General features: G+C 39.5%; 2 protein-coding genes across 2 annotated transcripts in view; one reads left to right on the top strand and one right to left on the bottom strand.

The window, feature by feature from the left end:
• Nucleotides 1-783: 783 nt before the first annotated feature.
• synm (synemin, intermediate filament protein) lies at nt 784-7,622 on the top strand. The gene is made up of 4 exons (XM_079250323.1): nt 784-1,681; nt 2,645-2,769; nt 4,363-4,439; nt 4,587-7,622. Exons 1-4 carry the CDS (start codon nt 881-883, stop codon nt 6,581-6,583), a joined length of 3,000 nt encoding a protein of 999 aa, XP_079106449.1. The 5' UTR covers nt 784-880; the 3' UTR covers nt 6,584-7,622.
• A 625-nt stretch (nt 7,623-8,247) lies between these two features.
• ttc23 (tetratricopeptide repeat domain 23) overlaps nt 8,248-15,000 on the bottom strand; it is a gene marked incomplete at its 5' end in the record, with an annotated part of 11,514 nt that continues 4,761 nt past the window's right edge. Inside the window, 5 exons of the mRNA XM_079257746.1 lie at nt 8,248-8,919; nt 10,571-10,720; nt 10,972-11,099; nt 11,479-11,581; nt 11,731-11,902. Coding sequence (XP_079113872.1) covers nt 8,833-8,919; nt 10,571-10,720; nt 10,972-11,099; nt 11,479-11,581; nt 11,731-11,902 — 640 coding nt within the window. The 3' untranslated portion in view covers nt 8,248-8,832. The remainder of the gene's footprint in view (nt 8,920-10,570; nt 10,721-10,971; nt 11,100-11,478; nt 11,582-11,730; nt 11,903-15,000) is intronic.

Raw genomic sequence — 15,000 nt, 5'->3', positions numbered from 1 at the left:
CTAATAAGACTTATTCAGAAAGAAAAAACCTTATGTAAACAATTTAGTCTTATAAAACTAATCCAGCCCAGGAAGAGCGAAACTGAATTCAGATTAAATTGGCTGTGTTAAAGCTTTTTATAATCTATCCAACAGGGACAGCTATCATACAGCCTACTTATGATTGTTATTCTTTAATTTAGATCATTGTTGCTTGACAGTGCTGCCGATCGCTAAACTTTGTGAAAAAGTTTAGTATAACTGCAAGCATATTGTCGGTTTTAAGATACAGGCTGAAAGTTATCTGTAAAGGTTTACTTTCATTCTCAACTTGTTTATTGACAGTGTGAAATGGAGGCATTTTTCATTCGTCATATTTTTTGTAGATTAGTGCACATGTGGAAAAACTTTTTTTTTCTTTTCTTTAGCCTATTAGCACTAATATGATCAAGATGTCTGTATCTAGTCCCAATAAAAAAAAAAAAAAAAAACACTTGGGAGTAAGATTAGTTTTTTAAATTAACTTGGTGGATTGGATCACTGCAGAATGTAAATGCACATTCAAACACATTGAAACATCTAATTCATACTGTTTGAAGAGATATTGGTCAATGCAAACATTGCAAGGCTTGTTTAAGAGGAGTATTCTAACATTTTAAACGACACTTGAATGCAGCATAACATCTGCCAGGGGCACGGCCGCGCTTGGGACGCTCCTGTGACTGTGATGCAGGCAGGACCCGCCCTCCTTCTCCTCCTACTCCTGCACTTGTCAAAGGGCACCGATCGCAAATTACATCACAGTTGTGCCCGCATACTCACATGCAAACCTTACCGGGACAATCCATTATTATCAAACAAGCTGCCATTTTTTTTTATAACTCACTTTTTTTGTGCAAAAATGCTTCCTTTCAAGAGAACTTTTGACAGCGAAAAGCGGCAGCTGCAGGAGCTCAACAGCAGACTTGCCCAGTATCTGTCCAGGACCAAGCAGCTGGAGCAAGAAAATGCGCATCTTATTACCGAAATTAATAAGATAAGGCAGGTGAGGAGGACCGGGGAATGGGAGCAGAAGTGCAAAGCTGAGATGCAGGATTTGCGCAGAATGGTGGGGCAGCTGTCGTTTGAGAAGTCCCAGGCTGAGATGGAGAGGGAGAAGCTATGGCGAGAGTTGCAGACGGTCCAGTCTATGTGCAGCGAGCAGACCGAGGTGTGCAGGGACATCAGCGGCGAGCTGAAAGGCTGCGAGAAGGAGCTTCACCAAGCTCACAAGATCAACAGTGATCTCCAGCAGCGCTTATTTCAACTCGAGAATGAGTATAAATGCTTGGAGGACGTGCACAAGCGTGAGATGGACCACCTCCGACACCAGGTGGAGTCCCGGGTGGTGCCCATCATCACGCAAACTTACCGCGGGCCGTCGGTGGTCACTGTGGAGGAGGTGCAAGAGTACGCCCGCGGTCTTTCTGAGGGATGGATAGAGACATTTGAAATGTACCAACAGAAGGTGGAGGAGATGGAGCAGTCGATTAAAACGGACCAGGCCAAGCTGGGTGATCTGCAAAAGGAAAAGATGCTGTATGCTTCTGAATTGGGCAAATTACGCACAGAGGCGGAAAAACAGGGCCAAATTCAAATGCGCCTTGAGGAGCAACTGATGCAAATGCAGGAAAAATTCCACGTGGACCTAAGTCAGTATCAGGTGAGGACGTATACACTTACAAGGCAGATGAAATACCAGATTAATATTAGAAAAAGACTCATTAGACCAGAAATAAACCCGTTTCTGCTATTCATTTAGCTATTTTAAGAATCCTCATCAAGTCTAATTTTGCTCAAGAGATCCAGATTTTGTACCACACAGATCATCTATTTATCCAAATGAGCCTTGAGAGTGGGGAGAGGCTCTTTCACTCCTGCCACACCCACTGTCCTTGCAGGCACGGATGCAGCTGCAGCTGTCTGTTGCTGCTACAAATGAATTATAAACAAATCCGATTCTCAAATAATTCTCTTCAAAATAACCATAGCCTACCTCACAGTGCAAACTGAAATACAAACCTCTTTACAATATAAGACCTCCTGTCAGTGTGATTCAATGTATCTCAGTATGGTAAGCTCTCCAGTAGCTAATGGTATTAATACCATGAAAGTGTGAGTTCCCATAACTGTCAGAAGCATGAATCTAAAATGCAACATTTGACCTCAGTGTAAAAGGATTGAAAACCTGGTGACAGTGTACCTCCCCAGTACTTTGCAGTCACTAGATTACTCAAGCCACTTAAACCAATTAGCTGTCAGACTGACAAATCCTTATTATCCTCCTAAGATGGAGCCTGCAGCAGGATGGTGGTCAGTTGTACATGGCTGTAATGGCCGGGCTCTTGCAGGACTTCCATCTGTACCACAAAATCAAACTCAGTTGTTTTATGGAATATTCTGAGAAGAAAAAAATAGGAGGAAAAACAGCTAGACGTGAAAGCTGAGCAGAAATAAATTGCTTTGTGAAAGGACGAGACAGCTGGTGTCTGCTCAGACATGACTATGCACTGACAGTAATACAACCTGCAGCAAATGCAGATAAAAGACTTTAAGCATTTCAGTGTAAATTGGATGGTTAAAATGAATATGACTGCTTATTTTTTCCCTCTCTCTCTCTCTCTAGATAATTATTGAGCAGCTGGAACATGAGAGAAACATGATGGCTGATGCCATGGCAGAGAAGATGAGAGAGCATCAGCACCTTCTCCAGGTGAAGATGGATCTGGGCATGGAGGTGGCTGCATATAGGTAATGATCTTATCCATTTTTTTCACTATCGCAATAAAAATAAATGGAATATGTAATTTAAGTAACATTTAAGTCCATTAGAAATGGCTCTGTTCTACATTCAGGTGTCTAATCAGGTCCTGACAGAATTAAAACCTCCATCCTTCTTAGCATTTCAAAATTGACCTTTTCTGCTTTAAGACTTTAAAACATCACTCATGAAAGTAAAGTATCATCCTGCATTAAGAGTTTGGTACCTAATAACAAATCCTTGAGTGTTGTTTAAAAGGTATGAACCTCACAATACAACATTATTTAAATTAAAGCTGATATATGAAAAAAAAAAGAAATATTTAGGATAAATAATACACCTTGGACTATAAATATTTTCAGTTTGCTCAGAAGCATCTTCCTTTAACAAAAAAAAAAAAAAAACGGTTAAAATGTGACGTTACATTTGCTCCTGCAAACTGAACGTGGTCACAAACTCCAATCATGATTTCAATTAATTCCACATTAAATTAAATCGGGAGCTGGCCGTCTGATGAACATCTGAAGAAATACTCATTCAGTTACATGATCTAAAGATAAACTGGTCCCATTTAATGCTTTATAAATACAGCTAATAATCCCTACATATAAATCACCTCATTTCAAACATGGACAAAATAAGAGAGATGAAATGTGGATTTGAGGTGGAGCAGTTGGCAAAGCACTGCATATATCCTGAGAGAGGAGGTGGGGGAGAACTACAAATACCTGTAAGTTCAGGTAGATAAGAGACCAGACTGGAAATAAAACAAGCCATCCACTCGACAGGACAGAGCAAATTCTACTTCTTAAGGAAGCTGAGATGAATCAGTGTCTGCACCAAAATTGTACATATCTTTTATTAATCGGTTGTGAAAAGTGCAATATGCTTCACAGCACTCTTACAGCTTTAGGTTACATTAGCGATGGACAAGAAGCTGAGTATTCCTCCAGCATCTTATTATATCACATTTACCTCACTATTTGCATTTAAACATTAAGACTACTTCCAGTATGCTCTTAAAAAGACTATTCACTTCAGTGTGACTTTATATGGATTCTCTTCTGGCACATTTGATTTGTTTGGAACTTTTGGAACAGCCAGAACACTTGCTTCGAGATGTGGCATGTGTTTTTCTAAGTGTCACGAGTCAGCTTTTGCTGTGGGATTTATAGGGAAGTGTGCGGACAGCCCCACATTGTAGTCGTTATTTTTAGGTCAGTCTTTCAGAAGGCGCTCTCCGGAGAGGTTGTTCATTTTTTAGCCACTTTGGTTTGTTTGTTCAACCATGACCAAGGAAAGGTGAGCTGTTTAAGCTGTTTACAACAAAATTTGACCTATTAACAGTTGTGCGATGTGATATTCATTGATCACTGCCTTATATGGCCAGGTCCAGGACTCATACAGTCTTGTAAACCTGTTGACTTTAGTTTGGGAAGGTTGAAATGGCAGAGCTGAACGATTTGCATCGTCTCGTGAGGTACTTGTCTTTGATTTTAATTGGTATTTATGTGTAAAATTGAACTGAATGTTGTCCTGACTCATTTGCCTTTGGGAAAATACTTTCTCTTGTCTCTATGCAGGGCTCTCCTGGAAGATGAAAGAGTTGGTCTGCAAGATGCTCATAGGAGGAAAAATCAAAATCAGAGGGAAATTATAGGTACTGTATTGAAAAACAATCTATTCAGTTATTTTTATTGATGTTTGACCATAAAACAATCTTGTAACATGATTTTCCGCCAGGATAAATGAGAATACTTCCAGATTTTAAAGCATGTATTATTTATGCCAACTACTTCTGCTTCAGATATCAAGATGCCTGCTCAACCGTACACTTCAAGAGCTTCCACCTTACACACCAGACAACGTATGGACATCAGGTACGCGTCACCGACTAACCTAAGAAGATCTGCTGTGCTTCCTTCTGGATCCATAAGTCCCTCCAGGGTCGTTCCCATTTCAGTTGAAGGGAGAGCTCGCCATCAGAGTCCGACATCCAGAAGGGATATGATCTCATTCAGCAAAGCCCAGGCTGCTTCCTCTGCTACCACAACCAAAGATAAACAGATGGGCCAAAGAGAAAACAGAATGAACCAAAGTGCGCAGAAAATGGCGCCAGAAGAGAAAACTCTGAAACTCAAACAGATGTCTCAAGAGAGCCAAATCAGTGCTAAAGCTGGGACTCAATCAGTTAGAGTGCTGTCACCGCCAACGATGAGCTTCAGCACAAAAACAGAGACAGAAAGCAAAAAGCATGTGTGGAATGAGAGAGAGAAAGGCAGTGCTCATGATGAGTTCAAAGACATGGGGAGAGTAGAGTCTACAATGGACCCAACTGAGAAGAAGATATTAGACTCTGTATCTGTGGAAGAGATCATTGAGAAAGTGATAAAACCAGCAGGTTTAGAAGCTAAAGTCTGCTCTACAGGAGACTCAAAGATCAGATATCATGTAGAGAAAAAGGAGCAGGAAGATGGCACAACTAAGACACAGATTGTGCTGGAGTCCAAAGTGGAGGAAGAGCTAGATGTTTCTGAGGACGCTGCCTTGGATGAACTCCTGGGTCAAGGTGTGAAGAAGGTGTCACTGGAAAACATAGAAGATACGGCAACAGGAAGCATGATCAAGAATTTGCTAAGCAGCCTTCAAGGAGGAGAAAACCTACAAAACAAGTCAGTCAATGTGGAAATCATTGAGGAACCTATCGAGTCGCACAGCGATGAGGAGCTTGACGCTGAGAAGACGAGCAGATCTAGATATTATGAACCATCAACATACTTCCAAATTGAGGAGCTGGAAAATTCCTCTCATGACGCTCGACGAGAGATGAGTGATGACACCATGAAATACTCCTTAAGAGAGACAGACCAGTTCCCCAGTGGATCTATACAAGTCCAAGAGGTCTCTAGAGAGAGTGGCTCTCCACATTTCTCCAATGACCAAGAATCGAATGAGTATTTTGTGTCCACACCAGATGACAACCTCTCTGAATCCGAGGAGGCTGGAGGAATAATGTCATATGGCCACTACGGCATCGTAGATGACCTGTCTGATGAGAGGTATTATCAAGATGAAAGTCTTCCCCAGAAACGAGTGATTGTAGAAGAAAGTGATGAATATAAGTACATGTCAGGTGATCGTTCATTTGCCAAAGAGAGTTTAACCGAGAGCATCATTGAAGAAGAGGTGCGTGTCTCGCCTATAGTGCAGGAGTCGGTGCTTGGATACCTAAGAGAGGACTCTTTGGAGCCCAAAGATCAGCTGAAGGGAGCTCTGGAGAAGCTACAAAGCTCAGTGTCGGGTCCACTCAAGGATGAGTTGGCTTTCCTTACAAAAATGACAAATGAAAGTCCACAGAAAGTAGCTGTCAAAAAAGTGGAACAGTCAAGTGATAATGGAACCATGACAATCGTTGCAGAGTTAAATGTCTCTCAAACCCTGGAAGACTCTGGGTTGCTGGAGGCAGAAGACGATGTTTCTGAAGAGCAGATCATGGCAGCTCTTAAATCTTCTGGTCTGAGCCTTGAAAAAGGCTTCCAGCAAGGGGCAGGAGAAGGGTACAGTATCAGGGTTTCCAAAGAGGAAGTGGCTCATGGTGGAGGCTTTGAAGGCTACGGCAGTGAAGGAGAATCTGCATCTGAAATAATCGAGAAACACATTAAACTGGGCCCATCAGAGAAGTCCATCACCTTTAAGATGGACGTGGACGACAGTCATGCAGAGACGAGCTCGGAGACCCCACTGAAGATTTCACATGAGAGAAGAGTTGCGACAGTTTTCCTTGAAAGTCCTTCAGAAGACTGACAATTTAATCAGAAATATTTTCCACTGCCAAACTGCAAAGATAGGTGCTTTCTGAATGAAGCAGCTCACACACACACACACACACACACACACACACACACACACACACACACACACAGCAGTTATACCGCTGGCAGATGCTGCAACAATACAGCAAGCTCTGCAAACAAATACATCTAAATGATTTTGGAGTGATGTTTTACAATACTAGGAATTTAGTTGGTTAAAACGACAAAATAAATGATATTTGTATGAACTGTGGCTGTGCTACGACTAAAACACTTCATACTAATATAAACTAGATGGACATGGGGCTGAAAGTTCTACACACTGCCGCAACTTGTGTGGGATACTGGTGTGTGCTGCATTAGTATGTTTAATCTTTTCATTACATGCAGTTTATCTTCTATAGGTTTTGTTTTTACTCTATTTAGTTTTCTTTTGTTGTATTAACCAGTTTTGTGTACTTTATACAGCCCATTCTGCAGTTTTTAATGCACTATGAAGTCAGCTATTACTTCATGGGTACATCTGCCTTTATTTTAAGTCTACTGGATCAACACAGATCCACACTGGGTATTTTGAGTTGTGATTTGCAAACTGGGGCTTTAATTTCTTTTTTTGTCTTTGTCCTACACCTTTATGACATGATGTTAGTACATTCTGCTTCCTGGAGACACTGGTTTATTTTAAGATGTCATTAATACCTACAGAATGTTGTTAAGCATGTAGCAATAACTAGACTTGATACTGGGAGTGGGTGGGGCATCTTACGTAAACAAAAGCGAATCTAAAAAAGCCCAGCTAAGGCACATTTTGAATTATATAAAAAAATATATAAAGTCTACTTTTCAATCAACGTAAGCAGCACAAATAGTGCTTTAGCAAGCTTTACATACATGGTGTATCACTGCTATATTACATAGCCTGAAACATGTCATTGGGAAATTGGAAATCAAAAACTGGAGGCAATAAAACAAAAAATAAAAAAAATCAAAGCCAACCAACCAACAACAAAAAAGAAATGTTAAAAGCAATAGCATGTAAGAAAATAATATGTCTTTGATCTATGTTGCCTACGTCACCTTTTACTTGTCCACATTTGTTGGTTTTCACAGCATTAGCCTGAAGGAGTTAACTTTGCTCTGACCTAAGAGGATGTTTATAACCATCACTATTTTTGGAGCACCAGATTAGTGGCATCAAGTGTTCACTATGGTTTGTTGTGTTGTGAGCTTGTTGCAGAGGCAGAAATGGAACACTCATGACAACAATCTACATATACGTAATTTTCTTCACTTGGCTGTTTAATTTGCATTTTAACATGTCAATTTTTTGATGTTATGTTGTGAAATGAAGAAATGTTAAATGTGATCAGCAGCTCCCAAAAGAAGTCTTCATTTTTTTCTCACATACAAACACATCAATTAACTTCTTATGTCATTTTTATTAGTAATATTTATCAGGTAACTGTTCATCTGTACAACATATAAAACTTGGATACACTGTGCCAACAAAAATCAGCATATTACACACACACACATTATATATATATATATATATATATATATATATATATATATATATATATATATATATATATATATATATATATATATATATGAATACACACACACAAACTTGTTGAATGATTGTGGAGTGGATAGGATAACACTTTTCATGTTTTAATGATTTTTGTAAAGAAAAAAATGGCATAGTTGTTTGGCTGACATTGCTTCCAGCCCTTAGCTATAGACTGATGAATATCTTAGCATCATTAAAACATATAATGGAATGTCTTGTATGAGTAATTTTTTTCCTAAGTTTACTTATATTATGTTATTTAATGATAAGTACATGCTAACTTTAAAGGTGAAGAATTTTAAAAGTTCTGGTCTTACACCTCCAAGGGGGATCAGCTATGTGACAAAAGAAAAAGGCAAACAAGTGTTAAAACTGGGAACTTAGGAGTCAGATGTGGACTTTTCATCGTTACCAAAGGATGGTACTGTTGCAAATGTTTCCATTTTCTTTCTGCTTTGCTTCTGTTGTTTCTCAACCACCTCTGGTGCCCTGAAAACAACATAATGAACTGTGTCATCACTAAAACAGTTTGATTATTCTTACACATCCATTTTTTCAACTCCTCTTTTATTCTTACTTAGTTATACCACTTGAATAATTGTGTTTATTATTAATATTATTAATACTAATAATGTTATAAATGTCATTATTTACTATCAATATTTTTACCTCGCCAGCATGTCCACAGCTTTCTGTACAGTTTTTGTTTTCTTGTGCTGAGGACCATATAACACACTCTGGATCTTCAGGCACTAAAATGAAAACAGCAAAACAAAAAGACAGCAGAGTAAGTGGTCGCTTAAAGATGAGAGGTGCAATTAATACTCAGAGGGGAAGGAACACTTCCTAGCAACATGCAGATGCACCAAACACACCAAAATAACCCACTGTAGCTGTCCAACATTTAGATAACACCTGTGCTGACCACTCGAGTGTCAAGTCAATAAGCAGGATCAGTCAGATTCATTATGAGAGCTCTTAACCAAAACACCAGCAATCTGGGGTCGTTGGCAAAATGAAGACTGAATAATTATGTGTGTGTGTGTGAGTAGCTCAACTTATTAAATAAGAAAAAAGAACCTTTCTTGCCTAACTCTATGATGTAATACAATGTTACCAAATTCTGGGCCCAAAAACATGAAAACATATGGATATGATTACACACATTGACACAACAGAAGTAATAAAAACCACCTTCCCAGTTCTGCAGTCGTTATAAATAACAAGACATGAAGAGTTAAAGCAGAGGAGGACTAAAAGCTTCCCTCCTCACTAGGGAAAGCAAAATACTGGTAATCTGGAATGAAGCCACCTGGCCTCTTAGATGTTTTCACTGTTGCTAAGGCTGATGTAATGGCAGACCTTTTTTTTCAGCTATACTTCAGAGGAAAAGAGGGGAAAAGTCAGAAGTGTGCTTGTGTGTGTACCATTGTTCTTTGTGTTTTTAGTGGCTCTTGTGTACGGTTGGCTGTTTCAGCCAGCTTTCCTATGGAAAAGCAAAAGTTACTCATTCAGTGCGCAAGAGGTGTCATGATGACAGCAGTAAAAAAGAACCCTCCTGACATATCTGCGGGGTCAGGGCACTTCAGAAAGGTTACGAGCTGGACGTGGTGCAGAGAGGCTGAGCCCTGAAGTACCCTGTCACACATAGACCCCCTCTGCAGGCAGATAGCAACAACAAAGCAACATAGCAACCAGGCTTGCCACTAATAGGAAGCAATGACTCTTCCATCATCTTTACTTTTTTTTTTTTATTACGTTCAGTTGACGGCAGAACTGAGCTCATATGGCAAATGTGCGACCAAACAGAATGTGGAAAACCAAAACCACTCATTACATAAGGTGTATCAAGAGTAAAACAAAGTAACGGCAATATTATGAGTATGTGTGAGTAAATGAAAAGAAAGACTGCTGTATTTTTTTACGTGTGTGTGGTGACAGAAATAAAATGCCAGTTTTGATTCAGGTTTAATGTCCCTTTAACTGAATGCAGTTAGCAAACATTCATTCTCTATCCAGAGTTGTGTTACTTGTCTGTCAGGTTCCATCCAGATTAAAGACACCCAAAGTCACTCTGCGTGATATTTTACACCAGAGAGAGCAGCTCTGGACACTGCCCTCTTCCAAGATTAGCATGTGACTCTGATAACACTGAGCTTGGCTCTGGAGAGATGGTGGAAATAGCTCATCTGAGAATGACAGAACTCTTTGTGTATATTTTGGATGAGCCTTTCAACCCCTTACTGGCACTGGTGTCCAAATCTGCTGACTCCTGACCTTTTATTCAAACCCTCCCCCGGTTTAGAACAATGTCACAATAGTGTACAGCAAGTTGACCAGAATTACTCATATGCAGTTGGTGACCAATACCAAAACTATGTGTAATGTGTGTATGATTTTTACCTTTGTCATGGTCCTGTGGGCCTGGTTCATTCTGCCCTCGGTCATCTCAACACTTCCTATCAGCTGAAGAGTGTCCGCCACCTCAGAACTCAATTCGCCAAATGCAGATTTTTTGGGATCGAGAGATTGTCGCTGGATTGCCACACATTTCTGTTATGACACATTGTAAGCCTGTAAATAATCCTATTGTCAGGAAAAAAAAAGCCATTTAACTGTTTAACTCTGAGGTAAACTCTAATATTGTGCTTCTGTTGTGTGACTTTTTTGCATATAATGCCAGTATAAAGAAAATCTGAACCTGAGTTTGTAAACAGCATTCTATAACTATCCTACGCTACATGGTGACGCTGTCAGATTGGTCTTAAACATTTTTAAGTTTATTTTTAGGGAATATTTGGAACCTCTTTCTGTCCATTAACGAGAAGAAAGCGACAGAAGTCATCCTGGGCGGTGAGGAAGGCTGGATTTTGTAGACCTAAAGACTTCTTGTAAGTTCGTAGACTCTGCTCAAAGTAGTGACCCGTAGTGTCTACAGCAGCAAGGGGGAAAAACCCAAATATGTTAATAGAAACTTGAATAATACCAAAACCTTTGATTGTATGAGTTATAATAAAAACATCCACTGCTACCAAGTTAATACAATACCAACTTCAAAATAGTAAAACAACTTTCTGCACACATGATGTTATGTCAGATCCAGATGTGCTTTAGATAGCTTCCATTGTGCTTTAGTTTACCTTGAAGATGGTAACATGCCTAGACTTGGCCCTAAAAAAGGCCTTTATGGAGCTAATTTCCACAACACCATCTCACAGAATTTGACATAGAGTAAAAAAATGAGAAATTCCAATCCTAATTAACCCCTTGTCGACATTACTCAGACAAACCCAGTATTTGTATAGACTCACCATTGTGATGGGGCTCTGTAGCAGAGAGGATGAGGGCCAGGCTGTGGGCGATCTGAGCCCCCTCGAGCCCCTCTTGACTGTGACTCATAGCAATGGCATGAGCCTAGCAGAAACAACTCAAATGAAATAAGACAGATCACATACCACCAAATTAGAGGTGAAGACATATTACCTAATACAGCTTGGCAGTGCCTTAAAGAAGCCTTAATGTCTATGCCTATGTATACACTGTACGGAGAGTTTGTTTCTTGCCTTGGAGAGGTGCTCTACAGCTCGATCCAGGTGGCCTCTTCCCTGTTCAATGGCAGCCATGTTTCTATAGACAGAACAGGTCTTCTCTGGCTTATTACAGTTCTGCAGAAGTTGCAAAGACTTCTCACACTGGCTTAAAGCGTCCTCTGGTCGGTTCTGTCTCTCATAGACACTAGGAGGAGAATATGAGACATCAAAATAGGCCAAATGGCAAAGAAAAAAGGAAAACATAATGAAAATATATGTAAGGTTCTCAATAACCTCTTCAGTTTGTTGTTAATATAGTTACAACCTCATTATGTTCTTGTAATTGTGAGCTACACTTTAAATTCACTATGTTCTGTATTTTGTCTGCGACAACAAAACTTGAATGTTCTGTTTTTAACCTCAACACAAATATGATATTTGCAACAGTGGGATATTTCAAATAAATGAAAAAAATATATAAAGAAAACAATAACTTCACAGTGACCAGTCTGGCCTGAAACATAAGCCCACAGATGAGCTGTGGGCTTATATACTACTGTATGTCACTGATACTGATTTTCCTCCAGGATATAAAAAAGATGGTTATCATATATATCCAATATACAACACTATGAAGTTATTTAATAACTGACTAACTGTATCACATTGCTGAAGTAACTGGTAGATATCTGACCAAATTGGGGCCTTGGAGAGGAGAAAGGTATAGCTGATGCTGGGTGCAGTGCAGACTATAATAGGACAAGAATCCCATTTAAATGTATCCACTCACAAGTCTCCAAGCAGTTCCTCTAAGACTAAAAATTTACACAGCTCTTAAACTCCATGTGTGGAAAAATAACTGCTCAAAGATGTCTAAATTAGAGGATGTCTTTGGCGCATCAGATGGAGCCCACCTTAGCAAAGCTGGACACAGCACAGGTTACAAGTAACACAGAGTCACAGTGCACTTATACACATTTCTTAGTAGAGTTTTGGTTTTTCATGGTTCCATGTTGTTCTTTGAAAACAACTTTCTTCTTCAAGTGCCTGGATCTAGCTGGCTACTACAGAGAAAGAGGGTGTGAGAGTGGAGTCTGAGGAGAGTACGATGGCATTATCCACCACAAGGACACTGGATCTATAAAGATGCTGTGCTAAAAGCTTTAAACTCTCTAATGGACTCTAAATTTAATTCAGCTCTCCAGTACAGGGGGTGGTCTTTCTCAGAGGGCAAAAAGCTTGCCGCTGTACAATCTCCAGCTTCAAGTACTGCCACAAAGTGTTACAGCAGCTCAGTTTCACTATATGTGGCAATCGATTTAAAATTATATCAAATGTTTTTGGGTGGAAGCAGCATGTGTGGAAACCAACAGTCTCAGCTTGTCACTTTTCTGCCTTGTTCATATTTCTTGAGCATGTGAATATTTGTAGCTCAGTTGTTATAAGCCAATAGCCCGAGTTAAGACAACATTGCAAAAGTTCATTTCAAACTTTCCCATGAATCTAAGATTATACCAGTAGGCCTTGATGGACAGTAGAAGTTCTCTGCCCATAAATGTTCAGTTCAGATCCTTTTAGGGCAACAACGACAGCTAAATCCAACATTACTTGACATACTGCCCCTCTGTCTGTGTGGACAGACTCTACATCTTTCTGCACTTTCTGACTGAGCAGCAACATGCCAAATTCTGCTAAAATATACTAAAAGTTCAGCAGTCAGGGAATGAACATAATGAAGGATTTGTAGAAGTGTTGCCATGCAAACCACAAAGTGCTCTTTTGTCAGTGTTTCCAGAAGATGCTTGATGTAAGTCTGATGAACCTTCTTTTGGAAAATTATCCAGCTACAGTAGGTACTGTGTAAGAAGAAAAAAACAGGACAAATACATAACAAATTGCTGTAGTAAATCTGTGATGCATTTAACAGATGGCCTCTTGACTAATGAAGATTATTACTGTGAGTAAAAATAAACGTTTTGTTCATTTACTCATTTATTCATAAAGATGACATGTATTTTATTTTCTTTCATTTAGTTTCTATACAGCTTATTTCAATTCAGGGTTTTGGGGAAGCTGGAGCATATCCCTGCAAGTAGTAGGCAGGGGGACAGGGTACTCAAGTCACAAGTCTGTCACCGAGCGAGACTCACAACCACTCACAACCAGGGAGAATGTAGTGACCAGTTCACCTAACATGCATGTCTTCGCACTGTGGGAGGAAGCTGGAGTGCCCAGAAAAAAATCCACGTATACATAGGGAAAAAATTCAAACTCCTCACAGAAAGGTCACTGTTTGAACCCCCCTCTACCCCAATGAGGCCTAAAACAGCAGCCTTGTTGCTGTGAGGTTATAGTCCCAACCACCACACCACTGTGCAGATCTGAAATCAAATATTGGTAAATGAGCTATTAGCAGAGTCAGTGCAGAGGGAAGTAAATTTGTACCAAACCTTTGGTAGACAGAGGTTGTAAACACATTTTAGCCAGACAAGCATGCTTCCCTTGCTGGTGGCTCTGAGATTTTAGAGCCATTTTTACGCATGTAAATAATTTTATTTTTGAGTCTGTTCGACTATAAGTGCTGTGTTAAAACTTTCAGTTTATATCTGTTCAGGTTTTCCACTGCAGAATCTAAAGAGTGTTAAAATATTATCATATGGACCTTGAAAAACATCTTGATCTTACAGACTGTTTGACTTCCAAAGTTTCTTTCAATTACTAAATATGAAATAAATTACAAATTGAGAAACATCCATTTTTAAATGTTTAGCTATTTTCTCATACATTTTTAAGTTCCAAGCAGCACCATAGAGACGCTAATGCCTGTTAATTGTTGGGTGACACTTCTAGTTCAGTTTCTATCAAAAACAGCATCAAATCTGGAAACTATTGGCAGAAAGCTGATAAATAATAGTGCGACAATTGAGATGACTCATAAACAAAAACGTGGAGCAAATTTCCCTTAATTTATTATTCATCTTGATATAATTTAAACTCTTTTTTCGCACAATAATTAAATACATAAAACCTGTCACCTATTGTTCTTGATTTCTGTAAACAGTCATAATGACATCTTCTTAGCAGCTGATCACTGAATTTAAGTCGAATCACATCAAATTCAAATGGCGTGATACGACCTTAGCTTTCCCGACAGAAACACCCCTTCACACTGACCATGAGTGCACACCTTGAGAGTGAATCTAAACTGCGGAATATTTGGACCTGGATCCATAGCTAGAGTTGAGCTTACTTCATTGTTGCAGGCTTTGTTGGGAACATTCCTTTTCATCACAACAGTGTTGA

Source organism: Telmatherina bonti (assembly GCF_933228915.1).
Source record: "Telmatherina bonti genome assembly, chromosome: 2".
Classification (NCBI taxonomy): domain Eukaryota; kingdom Metazoa; phylum Chordata; class Actinopteri; order Atheriniformes; family Telmatherinidae; genus Telmatherina; species Telmatherina bonti.
Note: the sequence above shows the minus strand (reverse complement) of the source record. Positions and strands in the feature narration are given on the sequence as shown.

Coding starts and splice junctions, on each gene's coding strand:
- synm (XM_079250323.1), top strand. CDS start 881: ATGCTTCCTTTCAAGAGAACTTTTGACAGCGAAAAGCGGCAGCTGCAG. Junction 2,770..4,362: donor ATGGAGGTGGCTGCATATAG/GTAATGATCTTA, acceptor GTCTCTATGCAG/GGCTCTCCTGGAAGATGAAA. Junction 4,440..4,586: donor AAATCAGAGGGAAATTATAG/GTACTGTATTGA, acceptor CTTCTGCTTCAG/ATATCAAGATGCCTGCTCAA.